Raw genomic sequence first — 22,164 nt, 5'->3', positions numbered from 1 at the left:
GGAAAAAACTCCTTGTATTAATTATCTATTGCTGTATAAAACACCCCCACCCCCAGTGACTAAAACAGTATATATTTATTATTTCACAAGTTTCTATGGGTCAGTAATTCAGGAGCAGCTTAGCTGGTGATTCTAGTTCAAGCTCTCTCATGAGGTTGGATACAATCAGGATGTCAGGTGGGACAGTCAATTAAAGGCTAGACTGGAGTTGGAATATCCTCTTTCAAGCTTACTCACATGACTGTTGGCAAGAGGACTCAGTTCCTTACTGGCTGTTGGCTGAAGGTCTCAGTTTTTCACCATGGGAGCCTCTCCATATTGTTTGAGTGTCCTCACCACATGGCAGGAAGCCATAATGTCTACAGTTCCCTGCTCTCACCATCACTTCTGCCTTAGTCTAGTCATTAGAAGTGAGTCAATAAGAGGAAGGGAACTAAGGACCACTTTTTGAAAGGAGTGCTCAAGAATTTTTGGACATATTTTAAACCCTCACACCATCTATCTTGTCCCTAGGGATGTTGTGTCTAGTAACCATATCTATAGCTCCCTGTGGGTTGGTCCCCACTCAATTCCACTACAATTTGCTGCTCTTTATACAAATGTAGTCACCTTGCTTCTGATGATGATGTCCTGACACCTGATTTCTATTATTCTGGGAACCTATCTTTCTCATGGCTATCAAAGGGTCAAGTTTTGTAACAGTATCTCTTCAACTCGTGCCTGCAGAGTACAGCCACCACTTAGATTCCCGCGATCGTGGTACCTAACTCTGCAAAGCACTCCTGACTGCTCTGGTAAATATAAAATGTCCTCTGAGTCCTCCCATTGAACACTGTACCATGACCACTTCTCTGAGCCATCTGATCCCTTCTTCAACTTTCTACCACGGACCATGGCAGTTCTGTCATTTCTGCTTTTTAGTGTGGGCATCACTTTCTTCAAGCTTCCTTCGAACCCTTCTGCTAGCATTTTTGTACCACCTTCTGAGATCCTTGTCTAGGTGTAAGATCCTGTGTCCTGGAAAAGTGCTCCTATATTGACAGACTCTCCCTTATCCAACCTATGTTCCAGATCCTTTGATTCAGCTTCTCAGAATTTATCCCACTCCTATTCTCCTGGCTCGTGCTGGTTTACGTGGCTGGATCTTGCAGCTTCTTCTGGGTATAACCCTTTCTCTCCCTTAGCAGGCCCAGCATGTCTCCAGTCAGATTGTTATGTGACTTAACCCTAATGATTGGCATAATGGTCAGGAGAAATAAGGGGCATATTCTGAGGGGACTATGTGCTATCTTGCAAGGTAAGAGCTTCTGCCTCATTTTTAAGCATTTCACAGGGAGTAGTAGGCCACTTTTTCAGGCCCTGAGGATTCAGGGGAATCTGTAAATTCAGACATTTTGAGTGCATCAATCACGATATTCCCATCCCATTGTCTCAGAGTCCCAGTCCTTCCCAAACAGTGCTTTGACCTTGGCATACCAGACCTGTAATTCAACTTTCTCTGGAGCTGTTTCTCTTATGGCTAAGCGTTGAGCCTGGTCTTCAGATTTTCTTATCCTCTGGCAGTAGAAGATAACAATTTTTATATTCCTACCAAGAGGCCCTCTAACTTTCACTTAGAATTTAATTGCTTATTAATCACCCTCAACGTAATTATTTTTTTCCAAAGCAACTATCACTCCTCAACAAAAGCTGTCCAGTTCCGTTGTCCTTACAAATACTATTATATTTCCTCTATACTTCTCAGGTGCCTCATACAATGCCCAGCCCACTGCATTTTCTTCCACAGATATGCCATTTTAGTTCAACACTGGTGAAAATTTCAACAGTTGCACTGCTAACAATGCCAGGGACTGTCAGCGCTCCAGCGGCCTGCAGTGACAGAGTCCTCTTCAGCAACGGTCAGCTGATGAGTCAGCTCCAAAAACATAATTTTGAGTCTGTTTTCTTGGACCAAATCTGACACCACTGTTTCAGAACAGGTTTTCCAAGAAGCAGACTTTGAGATATAGATTTGTGTGCAGGGAATTTATTAGGGAATGTTCTCAAGATCAACAGCTGGGTTGATGAAGAAAGAAGCTGGGCTGCAATTCAGTCACAACGAATCTCATGAGGTGACCTGGAACCAGGATGGCTGTGCAGAGTGTTCCTGAACTGAGGCAACAAGACAGGGTCTTTCTCCCCTACATTGGCCAATTATCGATTATGAGCTGTCCCTGAAAGTGGGGGACAGCAGCTGAAGGCAATAGTCCAGAAGGAACAAAACTGCAAGCTTTCAGTTGTTAACACGCCCAGCAGTTGTGGAAATGAGTGCTTCTGTCCTGAACTGGAGCAGATGTACGTGGCTGAGAGAAATTAAGGATGACCTTAATAAGTTGAGATAGAACACATTCACCAATTGAAACTTTATATCATAAAGATGTCAGTCGGTAATCTATGCCACAATTGTCCTAAATTCCCAGCAGTTTTTGTTTGTTTTCTGTTTTGTTTTGTTAGGAAATTAACAAACTGATTTACATTCATTTGGGAACTCATAAGGCCAGGAATACCCAAGGTTATCTTGAAGAATCACAAGACTGGAGGACTACACTATGAGATATCATACATAAATGATAAATACATAAAACTATTAAATATAAAACTTTAGTGAGTGTGTGTGGTATTGTTGCAAGGATAGGCAAACTAAACAATGAAACAAAATAGAATCCAGAAATAAACTCTCACATGTGTGGTTACTTTATTTATGATAAAAGTAACACTGCAATGTAGTAGTAGAGAAAAGATGGTCTTTCAATAGATGAGGCTGAGTTAACTGGATATCCACAAACGAAAACAATGTATCTTGACCCCTACTTCCCATTATATGCAAAAATTAATTCCAAGTGGATTATATATCTAGGTGTGAAAAGTTGAAACAAACAAAAAAAAGCTTTTAGGTGAAAACATAAGGGAAACTCTTTTGTAACCCTAGAATATACAAAGATTTCTTAAATAGAACATAAAAGGCACTCATTTGAACTGTATTAAAATTAACAAGTTTTGTTCATCAAAAGACACTGTTACCGTGTTTCCCCAAAAATAAGACCTAGCCGGACCATCAGCTCTAATGCGTCTTTTGGAGCAAAAATTAATATAAGACCTGGTATTATATTATATTATATTATATTATATTATATTATATTATATTATATAAGACCTGGTCTTATTCTACTTATAGTACTTATATTTCACTTATAGTAAAATAAGACCAGGTCTTATATTAATTTTTGCTCCAAAAGACAAATTAGAGCTGATGGTCTGGCTAGCTCTTATTTTCAGGGAAACACGGTAAGAGTGAGATGACAACCCACAGACTGAAAGAAGACATTTGCAATGTATATATCTAACAAAGTCCTCTTATTTAGAATATATAAAGAATTCTAAAAGAAAGACAACACAATAGAAAATAAAAGACTTGAACAGACACTATATAAAAGAGAATATCCAACTATAATGATACCACTTCATATCCACTAGGATGGCTAGAATCAAAAAGTCAGGTAACAGCAAGTATTGGTGAAGTTATAGAGAAGTCAGAACCCTAATACACTGCTGGTGGGAATGTAAAATGGTATACCTACTTTGAAAAACAGTCTAGCAATTCCTTAAATGATGAACTTTTCTCATTGCCTAGACAAAATGCCCAAGGGCCCGCAGGCCAGGCTGAGTCAGTGATGTCATCAAGCACCCAGGCTCCTTTTATCCTGCTGCTCTCTCATTTTCAGCATGTGGTTTTTACCTGCATGGTTGCAAAACAGCTCCTCTTCCTCCAGGAATCTTGTCCTTGTTCCAGTTAGAAAGAAGATGGAAGGGTCAAATGCTTGCCCTGTGTGAGGCTTTGTCATCTTATTCAGAAGGGATTTATTGCCAGAGACTTCCAGTTACTTTTTGTTGTCTAGAATTCTGCCGCACGTTCACCCCTCACTGCAAGCGATTCTGAGAAGGTGAGTACTTTAGTTGGTCACCTTGCTGCTCCAAACAAAATTGTGCTTTTTGTTAGTGAGGAAAAGAGAATGGATACTAAGGAGGTATTATGAGTGTATACCATTGGGTATAAGCACTCAAGGATCTGACATTCTGGTGGGGGAGGTGGGCAGGTTAACAGAAAACATGACCTCAGTGGGTAAGTCCTCCATGGGAAGCACAAAGGGTGGAGGAGCAGAGAGGAGTTCTTCGGGAAGACATACTTACAAGAGTAGAAAACACACCTTAAGGTCATACCTTATAGGACTAGTGGAAGTCTTCCAGGAATAAGGGATGGAAAGGCTTTTCAAGCAGTATGATAAAAAGCATATATCAAAATTATGAGAGAGCATAGTAGGAACAGACAACTAAGTGTAGTTTGGTATTCCTGGAGAACTAAGTGTGTGGCTGGAAGGCCAAAATGGAGCTAGAGCGGCTGACACAGGAGGAACTCTCTGCCCTCCCCTTTTCTGCCTGAAAGCAGGGCATAAATGTCCCTTTGTGAAGGTGTCTCCCCTCCCCTCTCCCATACCAGGAAGAGAAAAACCCTTATAGGAGATAGAAAGTCAGCATTGACTTGTATCTGCATAAACAAACCTTACTAAAATAACCTTTATTTTCCTTTCCTTTCCCCCAGATATTTACCTTCCCACAATTTACCACCCCTAGACGCCCAAACCCCTTTTGCTTTGTTTTGTAACTTCTCCACAATTTATCTCCCTTTGTTAAAATGGTAATATAAGCCCCAGGGCCTGATTGTTGGGGTTTTCCCTTTTTTTTCCTGTGAAGCCACCACATGCTTGTGAAAAAATAAACCTCTTCTCCTCTTAATCTGTTGTTTTTTTAACCAGTTTAATTCACAGGCCACACCCACTGAATATAAAAGGGTAGAGAAAAAGTTTTTCCTTTCCTACATAATCCACAGTCTAGAATCCTGGGGGTTTTCCCAGGCTTTCCCCTGACTCTCCTGTCTTACACCCAGTTAGTCACTGACAGCGGTGAGCTTTACTTGGGCCCTGGGCTCAACCTGGAGAAGCTGTTCCTGGCCACCTCTTCACCTCAGCCTGGGAAGGTGTATCTCCTGTGTAGTTCCACAACTTTCTGTACTTTCTTCTATCATTATTTTTGTCACACTGTATTATACCTTGTTAATTTGTTTATTTTCTCCCACCACTAGCCTGTGACCTCCTTGAGGATAAAAACCTCATTTTATTTATATTTGCATTCCCAGGCTGGTAAAGTACCTGGCATATAATAAATGTATACATTGAATACTTACTATAAGTACTATAATACCAAGTATCACTTAATCCTTACGAACACCTTGCTTCTCAAATATGCACAAATGTTTACATTTCAGTAAGTTGAATAAGGGGTCACTTTTCTCATTAATTTTCTCTATTCCATGTAGTTGATAATTTAAGTCCTAAGAATATTCTTTTTCTCCTATCTGAAGCCTAAGAGATACAAGAACAGTTTCTGCAATCATTGAAAATGTTTTCTACCCAGATATAACCTTTTAGGTCTTGAGGATCACCACCTCCCTCCACTGCAAAAGAAGATGACACTCTGGTACGACCAAATGTAACAGAAGGTGGGGCTTCCAGTGAATGGGAGAAGCATTCATGACTGCCCTCTTTTCTTTAGTGTTCTCTCTGTTCTCTTCCCATGATACTTGAGGGATAAGGCAGGTTTGGGGATAGTTTCCTTGGGTGTCCCCATCTTCTCTCACTTTGGGAACTACTAGGAGGATGAGGGCAGAGATTAGGGTAGAAGAGACAGGAAATAAATAGTTTATATAAGTGTGGCCCTGGGCTCAAGGAAATATTTCTGCATCGTGGATTCAACTTTTTCCTGACTGTGCATCAGAGTTTACAATCTACAGGAGCAATATCAGAGTGTGGATGTCCAAAGGAAAGGGTGTAATTATCTAGAGAATCTTGTCTGTTTAAATATCACTCATCTTTTCCCCCTATCTCTGTGCCTGCAACCCTGTCTCCAAAACAAAACATTGCTCTAAGGAAGAGCTTACATGATGATGGGTATCCCATGTGAGAAAGGGTTGGGGGATGGTACAGGAGGAAAACAACACAGAGAATCCTGGCTAGCCACTTTCTGGCTCTCAATCACTGTTTGCCCTGAGGTGACAGCTGGCCAGCACAGTCTCTTAATTAGGATTCTCTACTCCGACCCCGCCCTAAATCCTTAGCATGATTCTTTGAGAAGTCTGAGTCAAGGGTTTACGGAAGAAGCCAAAACATGAGTTTTTTTAAAAAAGATAATGTTCATTATCTTTTGGTATCCACAGAAATATGCACAGAGCCAAGTGGACAGATTTTCGTTTCCAATAAAAGAAAATTTATTTTGCAGCCTGTTCCCAAAGCAGTAAATTACATCTTCCCTTAGATTTAACCTCCAGGAAATCATCCCTATTTTCCCTGGATCACCCTCTACCACCATCTTCTCTCTGGAGAGTCCCCTAAATGGCTAAACCACATCTTCTCCCTTAGTGACCTTCCCATGTAATTCCTCCTTTGTGTGATTATTACTAGCCCACCTCCCCCAACCCTTTATTCAAACATCTGTGAAGTAGTCAAAAGTAGCTGAGGTTCAGGCCTACTCATCTATTACCCACTCTCTAGTCAATCAGAGAAATCAAATTATTTGCTTTAAGAGGCAGAAGAATGTTGTCCAGTGTGGTCATTAAGGATTAATTTAATCTCTTTCCAACTTCTATCCTGGGGAAAAAAAACAAAAACAGAGGAAGACGTCATGACACTCAGAAAGTCTTCACATTTATAGAGGAGCTTTTTCCTATCTAATAAAAGAAAAAATCTCACAAAAGTATGATGAGACTATGAATAGTGTTATCTCAGGGGAGTAGAATCAGGTAATTTTCACTATTGTCTCAGTATGTTTATATGACAAAATGCATAATGTGGGGAGGCTGGTTGGTTCAGTTGGTTAGAGTGTGGTGCTCATAACACCAATGTGGCCTGTTTAATTCCCACATGGGCCAGTGAGCTGCGCCCTCCACAACTAGATTGAAAACAACGACTTGACTTGAAGCTGAGCTGCACCACCCACAACTAGATTGAAAACAAAGACTTGACTTGGAGCTGATGGGTCCTGGAAAAACACACTGTTCCCCAATAAAAAAAATTTTTTTAATGTATAATGTAAAAATAATTGGGAAAATTCATCAATTTCCAATCAGGAAAAATATTGTTTTTAAAAATCACATGGAACTCCTCATACAAATGCCAGTATTAACTTTTCTGATGTGAACTATGGAGATTATTACTCTCTCTTCAAGAGTTTAGGAAAAAAAAGGAAAGGCCACTTTCTATCAAAAATAAGCTTCCAAAAGACAGTAACAGTAACTCAGAAGAAGGTCCCCTTAACTTCTGAATACTGCCACACCACCCAAAACCCCACCCTTCTCTCTTCTGGGCTTACCTCACTCACAAGGATCGGAATACTGAATCGTTGCCTGTTCATCTGTAAAACGAAATGACATATTTTATTACATTGCAGGCCTCACATATTCAGAGAGGAAATATTTCATAAAAGCTACTGCTTTAGCCCTTTTCAGAGGATCCCTACAGGTTATATTCAGAATTACAGGTAGGTTCCAATCACTAATATTTGCATAGTTGTGGTAAATTATTATTCATAGCAAGAATATTAAGAATAGCTGGCCCTTAGAGAACAATGGTGCACATTGTTCTTTTGGTCTATGGACTGCATCCTATAAAATATCTCTAATGCAGAGGATTCTTTTAAATGGCATATAATTAAATTAAAGTGTTTTAAGAGATCAGATAATGCAATTATGTGCTACTTGCCTTGGGAAGAAATATTTGTAAAATTAAGAGAGATATCATAAAGAATGTGCCAGAAATATGTTGGGAAATACAGGCAAATCTCAGCCCTCACCTGGCAGGTAGTAGTCATAGACTTTGATGGTTGCTGGTTTCAGGTTGGTGACCAATACGCTTTGGCTGATGGTGAAGATATAGGTTTGAGTCTTCTTACTGAGCTATGGGGAAGATAAACACAACATCACATTAAAACTAAAGTAAAAGTAATACTGTATGTAATGTGCAGGTTAAAAGGCTTTTGCTGTCTTCACACAGATTTGTTGAAACCATTCTTTCTGTCCCTTCTGCCCTACGCCAGTCTTAAAGATATTACCTCCGACTGACTTCCTGGCTCTTTCTTCTTAGGATCTTACAGTTTCCGGGCACTTATATAAAATGGTTTCCTCCATTCTTGGTCTACTCTAATCCATGGCTCTTTCAGTAAATTAACTGAAGTGGCCAAAGAAACAGAAACATTTACTCCATCAGCTCTATGCTCCCTACTGGTTTTTCTTCTATTCATTCCGTTTCTGATCAAATGACATCTCCTCAAAGAGGCCTTTCCTGACCACCTTATTTTAAAATAGTCACATCCTGGCTTACTCCCACCATCACTATCCCCTTATCCTTCATAGCACTTATTATTACTGAAGACTACTGAATGTGTGAGTGTGCATACACATATATATGTATTTTTTAATTTGCATATTGTTTGTCACTCCTCTACCATATTACTTCCATAAGGGTAGGGATCATGTCTGTTATTTTTACCGCTGCATTTCCATCACTTCGAAGAGTACCTGGCATAAAGTGGCTGCTCAATAAATGTTTAACGAATAAGTGAATAAATGTAGAATTTAATACAATTGTATAAATTGATCTAATACAATAAGAAAATGAGATTCATGTTACACATTTAGATTTGGAGTTATAAATGCCTAATAGGAAGAGATTTCCAAAAGGATTTCTTTAGATACAGTGCCTCTGAAAAGGTGGTCCAAGAATGCTCAGGGATCCCCAAGACTATACTTGGGAGTCTGTTATGTCAGAATTATTTTTGTAATACTAATACATTATTTGCTTTTATCACCCTCATTCTCTTTTACATACAAGTGTACAGGGGTGGCTTGACCTGTGATATTGCAACAGATTGACTATAGAAGCGGATAGGAGAATTTCACTCTCTGTGATTAAGCCAGATAGCAAAGCAAAAGTGTAAAACAATCTGATATTCTCTTTTTTTTGGTTGTTTGTTTTGAGAAATATAGTTCTTTTTCTTTTTTTTCCCCCTTTCTTCCTCCCCCCCGCCCCACTCTGATTCAAGCCGTTGTTTCTCAGTCTAGTTGTGTAGGACGCAGCTCCCTGGCCCATGCTGGTATTATGTATGAGCCTTGTGCTCCCTCCCGGCTGAGGCAGTCGGTCGACAGTCCAACAGTCCTTTGGCCACTCACTGGACTCATGGCAGCCCAGCTCCAGGGAGCGCTGTTGTTCACAATCTTAGCTATGGAGGCCCATCTGGGAATCGAACCGGTGACCTAGGCATTACGAGCTTGGCGCTTCCAACCACCTGAGCCACCGAGTCAGCCCTATAGTTATTTTTCATAAAATTGTTATATTAAAATATAGTGAGTTTATTATTGGTTTTTTAATGAACTAATAAATATTTTAAGATTTTTCTCAGTTTTAGTTTTCTAATAAGATAAGCATAAATAGGTGTAACCCACATCACTATAATCTCTGAGGTCCTCAGTAATTTAAGAGTGTAAAAAAGTCCTGAAACCAAACATTTTTGGGACCCCTGTGCTTGTCCATCATTTAGTTAACAAAGATGTAAAGTAAATAACTAATATAAAGCAAAAGAGAGCTGAGAAAGCAGTCTTAATATATGACCAGGTAGAATCTAAGGCAAAAAAATGAAATTATATGTGTGCGTCTGTACAAATCTAAGGCAAAGATATATATATAGATAATATACATACACATACATATATAATTAGGGCAAAAGAAGAACAGTATATACTAATAAAAGGGAAACTGAATAAGATTTGTTCATGAAAATATAAGTACCTTAATTACGTAGAAATATATCAAGAAATAACTGACAGAATTGGATAGATAAATGGATAAATCAACAATTATAATTAGAAGTTTTAACACACTCTTTCCAGAAACTTAGATCAAATAGAAAAATAAGCAGAGATATCAAAGACCTGAACAATAGAAATAGCGATCTTGGATTTTTGATCTAGATCAAATTCATATCCAAAACAAAGGTAATAGACATTCTTTTGGAGCACACACTGAAGTTTCCTCCAAAAGACCATATGTTAGGTCACAAAAGAAACTTCTATATATTCCAGAGGATCACTATCATGAAGACTATGCTCTCAGAACATAATGCAAAATTAGAAATTAATAACAAAAGGATGCCTTTTAAAATCCCATTCATTTCCAAAACATTAAAATATAGAACTAAATGGAAATGAAAACAATGCTCGTCAAAAATTGTGAGACAGAGATAGAATGTGCTTAAAGGAAAATTTATAGTTTAAATTCATTAGAAAATAAAGAAGATTAAAAATGAACTCAGCATTCAACTTAAGAAGTAGGAAAAAAGTAACAGAAAATATATTGCCTTCACGCCAAAATAAAGAAGAAAAGAAATAACAAAGAAAGAAATTAATGAAACAGAACATCCAAACCAACCAAACAAATAACAAAAACAACAGAGAAGAAAAATAAAACCAAAAGCTATTTTTGCTAAATGTGAGTAAGATTGTCCTCTGGTGAAAATGATCAACGGAAAAGGAGAGGAGATACACAGAAAAGGAGAATAATCACATATATAATCATGAACATTGACTTTTAAACCATGAGACTTGATGTGTCAAATTAGAAACTGACTGACAAATTTGGCTGGATACATTGATGAACAGGTCATTACAGTCTCAGGAATGGTATCGTGGAAATTAGAGTCCCCAGCTTCTACTCCCACCTTGGCCACTGGTGAGCAGTGCGACTAGGACAAGCCACTCTTATGCTAGCACTCCAGGCCTCCGTCTCCTTACATATAAGGAAGGTCACTGTGTGAGACTCAACGAAGGTATATATGAAAGCATCATAAACTCTGCAAAAATTTTAAACTATGCGTACATCATCATTTCAGGGTTGTTCCTAATAGACTAACCAGAGTTGTCTCAAAAGAAACTAAGCAGTGCTCACTCAAAATAACCAACCCCTGGCTCCCTGGGAGATTGAAAAAAAACACAGTTTGATGAATGAGCTGGTGAAGGAATAGGGAACTGGAAACAGATGTTAGTAACAATAATGTATTTTAATTGGAGGTACTCTTGTCTGTCAGTTGTACAATAAGGTTAGCTTTGTCCTTGTGTTGAACAGCATATGATTTCAACAATGTTTAGAACATTACTAGTCCTTGAGAATTTGTTTTGTTGATATGAAAGGTTACATACAATAAGTCTAATGATTATTAACATTACATTAACATCATATCAATAGTAATGTTATTGAGGGCTTACTCTATACCAGGCACAGTTCTAAATATTTTTACATGCCTTAAATCATTTAATTCTTTCAATAGCTCTATGAGATAGATAACTATTTTTACCACTATCCACCCTCATTTTACAGCTGAGGAAATAGACATTCAACAATTTTCAGCTGTAATGTTGCATGCTGTTACTTAGCACTTGAAATGTGACCACTCAGAATTGAGATATGCTTTAAGTGTAAAATACATACTGGATTTCAAAGATGTAGTAAGAAAAAAAATTGTAAATACTTCATTAACATTTTTGTATATTAATTATATGGTGAATTGAAAATATTTTGAGAGTATAAGGTTGAATAAAATATATTTGTGTTAAAATTAATTTTATCTGTTTCTCTTTACTTTTTAAAATGTGGTTACCAGGAATTTTTAAGTGACATAGATGATTCACACTTTGTATCTGTTGGACAGTGCTACTCTGGAGACGCATGAGGCAATGCTTTGGTATAACAGTATGGAGGCAGAATTCATTTCATGGTTGTGGGCTCATTCTCTCAGGTCCCAGTGTATGGGACACTAACATATATGGATTAGAAGAGAAGTTGCAAAGATACATAAACGATCAAGCTCTTTGGTTCAATTCTTGAATACCTACCTCTTCCAAGTAAATATTAAGTGTGTCAGTTCCAGATTCAACCTTCTTCACCAGTGGTTGCTGGAAAAGCTGAATAAGAAAGGAGAGAAAAAAGGAAACTAAGAGCCAGAGCCTTCCCTATCCCCTAGGGGAATCTTCCAAAGTTCTGTCATAATCAAGTAAATAATATATATGGTGGAAAAGGTAAGAAAAAGGACCAGAAACTATTACAAGTTCCATTTCATATATCTGATGCATGTTTGTAGCCCATTTAGATAATACAATCATGAGTTGTATATATACAGAGGGTGCCAAAAATTGTATACACATTTTAAGAAAGAAAAACTGTATTAAAATTGTAATACTCAATATAGACCGATAACAAAAGATGAATACAAGTCACATTTGACTTCTGCAAATACAAATGCTCAAATTGGTTACCATCAGCATCCAGACACTTCTGATTATGGTGAACTACTGCTTGAGGAACGTTGACCAAAGCGTCCACTTGTATACATTTTTTTGGCAGCCCCAGTATATATACTATGAAGCCCATGTCACCAGCTTTTAATGATAATGTTACCGTGTTTCCCCAAAAATAAGACCTAGCTGGACAATCAGCTCTAATGCATCTTTTGGGGCAAAAATTAATATAAGACCCAGTCTTATTTTACTACAACATAAGACCCAGTCTTTAATATAATATAATATAATAATATAATATAATACTGTATAGTATAATACTGTATAATATAGTATAATATAGTATAATATAATATAACATAATATTATATTATATAATACCAGGTCTTACATTAATTTTTGCTCCAAAAGACACATTAGAGCTGATTGTCCAGCTAGGTCTTATTTTCGGGGAAACATGGTATGTCTCTGGGAGCTACTTAAATGAAGTAAACAGAAGTGACTTACTAACTGATTGGTGCCCTCCATGGGACTAAAACCGGAAAGCATCTTCACTTCTACAATGGCCATATTGGAAGAGTTGCGACTCCCCACATAACTGAGAGTAGAAAGAAGCAAACCTCTGTGAGCCCATGATTTTTCCTTTCAGCACGCTCTATATCCCCAACACACACACACACACACACACACACACACACACACACACACACACACACACCAGCTCAGCTTCTATGATCCACGTGCCAACCCCACCATCATCCTCACCTGGTGTGGATGGTGAGAGTCAAGGATCGAGGTGAAGTGGGTTGCTCACATCTAGCTTTTCCCATTTCCACACTAAGACTAAAGGTCTCCACATTTTTAGGAGGGAGAATGTTGTATCTCAGCACCGTCTAGTAGGAGGAAACAGATAACCTAATTAGAGTTGGGAAGAACTTCAGCGACTGTACAGTTCAAACTACTTTCCTTACAAATAAAGTAAATAGAAAGAAGGTTCTGCTGGAGGCGAAGATGCCCTCAGATTCTCCTTCACACACACATTCATTCTCATGGATCTCTCCTTACCTGCACATAGACACAGCCCTGGCCTGTGGCCTCCAAGGTGTACTCTCCAGGGACACTGGGCAGAGTCTCCTGCTGCAATACCAACCGGTTGGCAGCCTGAACACTGAAAGTGTGCTGGAAATTCTCAGTGGATTTTACAGCCAGATAGACTTCCTCAGAAGGCACATAGGCAGTAGTGGCATATTTGGCAAGTGCTTGGAGAGCAACTACAGTATCCTGAGGAAAACAATCAACCACATGCTTACCACTTTGTGAGCCACTGAAATTAACTTCAAACAATCCTATAACCTACATATCTGGTGGTGGTTCGCTAGCTTAGATGATACCTCCTCTAAGTATCTAAGAACCCCAGAAATCATAATCTCTTGCCTGTATAGAAAATCGCCATCAAGTTATTATTGAACATCCATAGGTCACTAAGCTAATCTCATATATTCATATTCAACAACCAAACCTAGCTTCAGAATGGGCTATTGTTAGAAGCAAATGGATAACTGTTTAGTATATATTTTGCAATTTCCTTATTATTACAGCAGTAACTTGAGAGCCCTAGAAATTGCATGTTCTTCAAAGTTATTTAGCTGTGTAATGATCTTCAATGGCAGTTTGAGAGGTTATTAGGAAATCCTTGGAAAATCCTTCCTTGTCGTCAAAGGCTTCTTAGCCATTATACCATATGACAATCTTTTCTTTATCTGGGGTTAAGACAGATAATCACTAAGAGAGTGTGGCATCACATAGTTTGAACCTTTCTATTCTGAAAACATTTTATCTTTATTAATATAAATTACAACTAGGGGAAAGATAAAAAGAATGACGTGCTCAGCAAAATGTTCCTATTTTGTTCTGTTATGAGAATTCCTACATGCTTAACACTTTGTAAAATATCTATTACGTAATAAAGGAATCCCACTTTTTCCTATCCCAAATGGAAAAGAACATTGTATTTAGATATTACACTGTCATATAAAAACAGGAAGACAGGTCACCACCCTGGAGAAGCTGTGAACAAGTTATACGTGTGCAGCTTGACAACCTACGAACAATGTTTTTGGTACCCTCTGTGAACTGGGGCCAAGGAGGTCTTTATTGCTTGGACATGTGAAAACAATTCAAGGAATGGAACATCACCGTGAGCTGAAAAATTGATGTGGGGGATACATGACTTCCTGTAAGAGCCAAGGATTTTATTGAAAAACAATTCTGACACATACCTGTCACTGAGAGTTCTGAAATTTCATCCACTACTTTCTAATATTATATATTACAATTATTTAGGGTTCTGCAAGAAGAAGTCTTTCCTGATCTTTGACCAAGAATTTCCCTGAAATAAGGAAGCATAGTACCATATAATTTTTTTAAATTCCAGTTAAGTCATTACCATACTCAAACTCAGTGCTCTTAACACCTTTACCAGATACTCCATTTATTAAAATCTGCTCATTCTTCCAGGCCTAATTTACATGTTATACCTTCAGTGGAACTAGTCCTAGTTTTTACATATTATACCTTCAATGGAACTAGCCCTAATTTCAACACAATAGAATCTCTATGAGAACAATAAATATATTTTCTTACTTACTTCTGTATCCTTGGTGACTTGGACATGGTAGGTATTTAATATTTGCAGAACAAATGAATTAATGACTAGTTTCTTTGTGATCATCTAAAATCATCTTTGTCGCATTATTTGAATTTATCATATCCTTTTTTTCCCCTACTGCCACCCCACTAATTCAATTTCTCTTTACTCCTAATCTAAACAAATGAAAAAATCTCCTGATCTCTTCAAATTCAGTCTCCCTCCTCTCAATCATCCCATATACCAAGTAACAGATTAATCTTTCAGAAACAAAGTTAAAAAAAATTAATAGCTCCTCAGAATTAGGAACAAACTTGAGTCTGATGTACAAGCCCCTTCATAAAATGACCCTTTCCAATGTAAGTCCCATTATGCTTCAACTAAGCCAGTTTTCCCAACAGCCATTCCATACTTTTACAAATGAGTATCTCTAGTCACAGCATTCCCTCTTCCTTTCAATATCTGCCTTCCAAAATGTTTCATATTCTTTTAGATCTACCTCAGTGCCATTCCCTTGTGAAGATTTTTCTTATACCTCAAGCTTATATACACTCTGACTTTTGAATTTCAATATTATGTACCTTTCATTTTTCTTACGTTTTACATATAGTATATCAGATCCTGCTTTGTAATATATAGACATTTTCCTAGCTTTCCTTCCAGATTGTGAACTTCTTTTTTCTTTTTTTATTGGGGAAGGGGAACAGGACTTTATTGGGGGACAGTGTGTACTTCCAGGACTTTTTTCCAAGTCAAATTGTTGTCCTTTCAATCTTAGTTGTGGGGGGTTCTGTTCAGCTTCAAGTTGTTCTTTCAGTCTTAGTTGTGGAGGGCGCAGCTCAGCTCCAGGTCTAGTTGCTGTTGCTAGTTGCAGGGGGCACAACCCACCATCCCTTGCAGGAGTCGAACCGGCAACGTTGTGGTTGAGAGGACGCACTCCAACCAACTGAGCCATCCGGGAGCTCAGCGGCAGCTCAGCTCAAGGTGCTGTGTTCAATCTTAGTTGCAGGGGGCAGAGCCCACCATCCCTTGCAGGACTTGAGGAATTGAACTGGCAACCTTGTGGATGAGAGCCCACTGGCCCATGTGGGAATCGAACCGGCAGCCTTTGGAGTTAGGAGCATGGAGCTCTAACCGCCTGAGCCACCGGGCCGGTCCCCAGATTGTAAACTTTTTAAAGACTGTATCTTACTAGCTTTTTAATACCTAAAGTAAGAGGTATGTCTATAAAATCTTGATTGTATGCTTACAGATCCCATAATTAACTTTCTAATTTATTAATATATAAATTTAGCCATAATTATATATGTCCTCTTTGAATATATAACATGAATCTCATGATGTTTCATACTCTACAAAAAAAAAGAGCATTAAATGCATATTATAATATTTATGTGCTCAAATGACCCAGTTTTGTGAATCCTTCTATACATTTTTCACACGCTTTTTCTCCCTCTGCATGGAATTATAAGTCCCTGGACTTAGAGGGCAAGGACAATAGTTTTTCCTCCATCTCCACATAGGATTCTAGTCCTACCTGATAAGTGGCAGTAAGAAAGCACAGTATTTACCTGAGTGGAAGAGAAGCCCCCATATGCATTGCGTTGCTTGGTCAACCATGCCACTATGCCAGTGGCCTTGGCTATCTCCTTTTGAGTCAGGCTGCCTTTGTTAAGCCATGCCAACAATACATATGCCGTAAGTTCCACATCTACAGCCATAGGCTGAGACCACGGGCTGGCATCCAATGACCCAGTAGGTTTCTGGCTCCAGTGAATAGACTCTCCTATTAAGAAAGAAGTATAATTAGGAAGGTGTTGGAAGGAAATGACTTTCCCATATTTACTTTGTAAGTGCTACACCTTAAAGCAGAAAACGTACCAAACATAAATTAATCACGAGTTAGAAAAAATATTTATCAGAATCTTTTCTGATTTATTGGCCATAATATTTATGCAGAGATGTGTGTGTGTGTGTGTGTGTGTGTGTGTGTGTGTGTGTTTATACCCACACATAGTTCCTCCATGTAAAGTTGAGAGCATCAATAAATGCTTCCAGCAATTATATGAAAACCACTTTTGTTAATTTATAAATTCTAATGCTAATGGAGATAGGTAAGTAGAAACTACTCATAAAAATCTCATGTGTTTGGGCATTTTTGAACTTATAGAATTTTATTAATTTTCAGCATTTATTTTACTTTTACTTAATTTATATATTAGTAAAATAGTTGTTTAACATTTTAAGAAAAATAAAAATGGCAGAATATGCATAAGAACTCTGAGAAACCATAGAAGAAATGCTACTGAGGGTGAGCAAATCTAAACTCTGTGATAGCCAAGGGGACAGAAGACAAAGAACAACTAGCAATGAGAAGAGTGGAAGCTAGAAATCTAAGTAAATATAAGTTTAGAGATAATAAATAATCAACAGGAGGCAACTGATTGGAAAAACATAACAGAAAACATGTGAGCCTGCAATATAAGCTAATGGAGACGAGATCACGTTAAATCAATGTATACTGGAACAGGTATCACTGTCTGAGGCACCTATTTCATGAATAGAGTTGCTTATACACAGGCCAGAAAACTACCCAAAACCTATACGAGAGGACAACTTGGCAATGACATTCATATAAATGAAAGCTGAGATTAATTTTTGCCTAGAAGTACAATTTTTACATACAAGGCTAGATAAATAAAATGCATTAATATTTTCTATAGAAGATCTGTTAGAACATCAAATATTATTCTAAACATCTACGGTTTTAAAGGGACCTTGAGAAATCTCTAAGTTTAAATATTACCTCATCAACCTCAATAATCTTAACTAAAGAGTTGCTAAATACCTGCGAAAGGATGATTGTACAATTCCAGTAAGTTTTCTGACTAGCTTCTACCATCTATTTTCTTTTCACATTAGAAATACAACAATGCCTTTGAGGACTTACATGGACTTTCCTACAAAACTCTCAACAATGATTTTATGACAATAACTTTCACTAAAATAAATCCTAGAATTGAATGAATGTATGTGGGACTATGGAGACTAGGGAAAATTATAGATAATTCACAGCATATTCTCAAAATTTCAAAAAACTCTTAAAATGGCCAACATACCTGAGATGATAGCCTGCTTATCTAACTGTTCCAAAAGAATGTTTCTGATGTCCATCTCTCCAGCCAGAGAGAAAGTATAAGCTAGTAGGGCCTGTGAGTAGAGGTTGGTGGTGGAGGAAACAGAATTCTTAAGACACTGCAGACCCTGACTCACCATTGGATCCTAAAAAGTAAAAGTGAAGAACTGAATTTATAAAGCATTTCTTGTAAAATGGGAAGTGATAAGGAAATCATCCTCCCTTCTCTGAGTTTAAAAGGCTGAATGAGAACAAAAATAGGTGAATTTCTCTAGAAATAGGTATGATAAGAAGAGTATAAAGAAAAGGATCCAGAGAAACTCACATCTATGGTTTTTCTCATCTCCAGCAACGCAGCTGTAATATATGAGGTCAAGGAGATTTCATCATCAAGACCACCCTAGAGAGAAACAGAGACAATAAGTCAGGGCAGCAGCCAGCACAGGTAAGAATTATGTGCAAATTACAAAACAGTGCCCCTGCTCTGAATGGATGAATTATAAAAAAAAAAAGAAAAAATAGAAAGAAAGCACTCCTTTCCACAAGCTGACTGAAGCTCAAAGCCTTTAGCACACACAATGAGGGAGGGCTGGCTGGACCTCAATACTGTGCAGCCTGACACAATAGCACACACAAGGGGTAACATGAGGTCTTCAGCTCTGAGAGGGTATTTAGGAAACCCAAGGGAAGGGGTTAGAAAGGATGAGATGTTAAGGGGGTGAGGGGCAATAAGGGGAGAATCTCTTATTCTCAGTTTTTTACTGAATCTGAGCCTCCTCAAGTGGATGTCCCCTCAAGTAGCACAAAGCCCAACTTCTTCTCCAGGGGAGATTAGGTGACACCTTCCCAGTTGAACGTCTTTCACAGAAAGATTTAGCAAGTTTAAAAAAAATATTTAATCTAAATTATCCTCATTCTATATATAAAAGAACAACACTTTAAAAAGTTAAATAAGGGGTGGCCGGTAAGCTCAGTTGATTAGAGCATAGTGCTAATAACACCAAGGTTGCCTGTTTGATCCGTACATGGGCCACTGTGAGCTGTGCCTTCCTTAAAAAAAAAAAAAAAAAAAAGTTACATAGCTTGTTCAAGATTACACAGCTAATAATCAGGAGTGGGACTTGAACTCTGGAGTTCCTGTGGCAAAGCACTAAGTTTAACTAGTGATAAGTTTCTTGATAGACTGGCCAACTCTGATAAGGAGGAGGAATACCTCTGGGATCTTGTTCTAGTCAAGTCCTGGCTTATACTACTCCCAGGTATATTTCACACAGTGTATAAGAGAAGAGAGAGACTTGGGGGGGTGGGAGCACTGATAAGATCCTGCATAAGGGACACAAACGAATTACATGTACAGAGATTATTTTTCCAGTGCTCAAGATTTTTACCCCTGGAACAGCAATGTAAACAATTTCTCTAGATAAGTTCGTACAAATCTCTCTCACCAGTATGTTCTGAATTGAACAAGTTATCCTGCAGCATCAATACTGCCCCCTGTGTTTGGGAAGGGACAGGCAATGCCATGAAGGGGTGAGAGCAATGCCTCTAGAGTCCAACTGCTGTGGTTCAAATTAATCCTAGCACTCATTAGCATTCACCTTGAGTAGTTTACTTATTCTCTGCACCTTAGTTTCTTCGTCTGTAAAATGTGATTAATAGTGGTATATCAGTACCTAGCTCATTGATTTGCTGTAAACATTAAATAATATCAAGCAAAAACAGTACTTAAAACAGTGCCCAGCAGAGAGTAAACTCCTTACAAAAGACACTGGGCTGGCTATTAGTCCCCAGCAGAGCAAATGCTTTGCCTCCGATTTAGGGAGTTAGAAAAAGGCTCAGAGATCTCCTAGTCCAGTGGTTCTCAAAATTTAGCAAGCATCAGAATAGTCATGGGGATGTAAAGTACAGCTTAGGGAATATAGTCAGTAATATTGTAATAACTATGTATGATGTCAGGGTGTGTACTAGATTTCCAGGGGGATCACGTTGTAAGTTTTATAAATGTCTAAGCACTATGCTGTACACCTGAAACTAATGTAATATTTAATGTCAACTGTGACTGAAAAATAAAAAACTTAAAAAATAAAAGAATTAAAATAAAAATAATCAAACCTGAAAACAATTTTAGCAAGTATCAGAATCACCCAGAGGGCTAGTTAAAACACAAATTGCTGGCCCACACTACCGCTCCACCCCCCAGAGTTTCTCAGAGTAGGTCTGGGGTTGGGGCTGGAATTTGCATTTCAAAGGAGCTCCCAGGTGATCCTGAGGCTGTTGATCTGGGACCATACTTTGAGAACCGCTTTCTAGCACATATTCTCATTTTACAGACAGGGAAGCTGAGGCTCAGACTGGTTAAGTATATTGACCAAGTGTGGGGACAGAGCCAGGAGTGCAGTTTCCAGGCTCTCGTCCTCACGTGGAAAGGTGCTGGCTCAGGTAGTAAATGTCCATCAACTGTGATTGGATGGCCATCAGCTGTGGCTAGTTGGCCGTCAGCTATAACCAGTGAGCCATTGGCCACTAATATAACTGCTGTAGCTACGCTAGCAACAAATGGGGGCTAGCAAGAAGATGGTGGCTGAATTAGCAAGCGTGGATTGCACCTAGCAAGTGGGCTTGGTTGGTTGGCAGAAAAGCTGACAGCAGGTTGCAGATCGTGTGGCTTCTGGTACCTGTGTCTCCAACCCAGCTGTCAGCGAGACTATAGTGGTATGACTCCGCTATCTATGGCTCCATGGGTGTTCCTTTTTGGCCTCACCATGTCCTGCGTTCTTATGCGAGGAGCGGGACTAGAGACCCTTCATGCCACCCAGCATGACACCAAGCCACCCAGAGCCAGGGCTGAGACCTGAATAATACTGGCTCCCAGGCCAGCGTTTTTTCAACTCTGCTCAGTCAGAGGTTCAAGTTCCTCCAGACACAGTGGTGGGAGAGCCGCACCTTCATAGCTGTGTGAATGAGCTTTCCCACATTGGCATAGCAGCCGCTGGGGAGCTGGTTTCCTGCCAGCCACTCGAGAGCATCGTGGATGTTCTTATCATCAATGAAGATGAATTCCTGAGCTTGGCCAAAGCACTTGGTGACAAAGGCTGTCAGCCTATATGGGTAAAGGGAGACACGGCATGAAGGGGAATTTCCAGCTGAGGATGCAAGAGTTCTATAGTTTTTTCTGGTGTGTGGTTCCAGAAGAGGAGGTGAAAAAACAGAATTCCCAGGAGGCTTGGAAAAGGGAGGCATTAAGAGGCATTAATGGGGAAAAGGACTCAGGAAGCACAAAGTCAGGAAGAAGGGTGAGGGGCTTGACCATACATGAAGCTGAAATAAACAGTATTAAGGAGGTAAAGGATAGAAAGAAGGAATGGGATTAAGGGGACAGGTAAAGGAATAGTTTCACAGGGTCCAGGAATTATTCTCTGGGATACAGAACACATTGGGAATTGGGCAATGTTACCATGTGTTTCCATTTCCATCCTGCTCCCCAAAGGCACTGTATGAGCCGTTGCTGTGCTTGTACATTAGCTCCTTCTGGTACCCTGGGAAGACAGACATGGTTTTTATATGACAGTGACAACTTCAAAAAACACCCCCATGGCTTTCAAGGATGTGGGACACTTCAGGGGGTGAACTGCCCTAGTGAAGGTGTCCAAGAAGATGACTGAACCAACTCACCTAGCTCCAGGAAGCCCACTGCCCGGGACCTGATTTCCTTGGTCAGCAGCCCAGACTTCTCCAGGTACTGCAGGACGTAGATGATGGGCGCAAACAACACCATGTTCTGTTCCCCACAGCCACTTGGCATCTGCACCAGGTTGTCTAGGTTCTGCAGGGCTGTGCCCATAATGTCCCCTGGGATCCAAAAAGAGAAAGAATGGGGGAGGTAGAAGCAGGAACCCTTAACAGTTATCATTCACTCAACAAACATGTATTAGCTATCATTTAATGAGTATC

At 39.0% G+C, this 22,164-nt stretch overlaps 1 protein-coding gene across 3 annotated transcripts in view; it reads right to left on the bottom strand.

The window, feature by feature from the left end:
- Positions 1–6,334: 6,334 nt before the first annotated feature.
- A2ML1 (alpha-2-macroglobulin like 1) overlaps positions 6,335–22,164 on the bottom strand; it is a 48,775-nt gene continuing 32,945 nt past the window's right edge. For 2 of the 3 annotated variants that reach the window (XM_088797795.1, XM_019713468.3), the window contains 13 exons: positions 21,886–22,062; positions 21,668–21,749; positions 21,157–21,313; positions 18,539–18,613; positions 18,197–18,359; positions 16,649–16,863; positions 13,496–13,711; positions 13,196–13,323; positions 12,938–13,028; positions 12,029–12,097; positions 7,939–8,041; positions 7,459–7,500; positions 6,335–6,737 (listed from right to left, as the gene is read on the bottom strand). In XM_088797795.1, the coding sequence (XP_088653921.1) occupies positions 7,460–7,500; positions 7,939–8,041; positions 12,029–12,097; positions 12,938–13,028; positions 13,196–13,323; positions 13,496–13,711; positions 16,649–16,863; positions 18,197–18,359; positions 18,539–18,613; positions 21,157–21,313; positions 21,668–21,749; positions 21,886–22,062 (1,517 nt within the window). In that variant the 3' untranslated portion in view covers positions 6,335–6,737; position 7,459. Of the gene's footprint in view, positions 6,738–7,458; positions 7,501–7,938; positions 8,042–12,028; positions 12,098–12,937; positions 13,029–13,195; positions 13,324–13,495; positions 13,712–14,709; positions 14,820–16,648; positions 16,864–18,196; positions 18,360–18,538; positions 18,614–21,156; positions 21,314–21,667; positions 21,750–21,885; positions 22,063–22,164 lie in introns of those variants that run through there. The other variant, XR_016021081.1, reaches the window with a different exon arrangement.

This window comes from Rhinolophus sinicus, chromosome 1 (assembly GCF_057876585.1).
Source record: "Rhinolophus sinicus isolate RSI-liver-muscle chromosome 1, RSI-T2T, whole genome shotgun sequence".
NCBI classification, from domain to species: Eukaryota; Metazoa; Chordata; class Mammalia; order Chiroptera; family Rhinolophidae; genus Rhinolophus; species Rhinolophus sinicus.
Note: the sequence above shows the minus strand (reverse complement) of the source record. Positions and strands in the feature narration are given on the sequence as shown.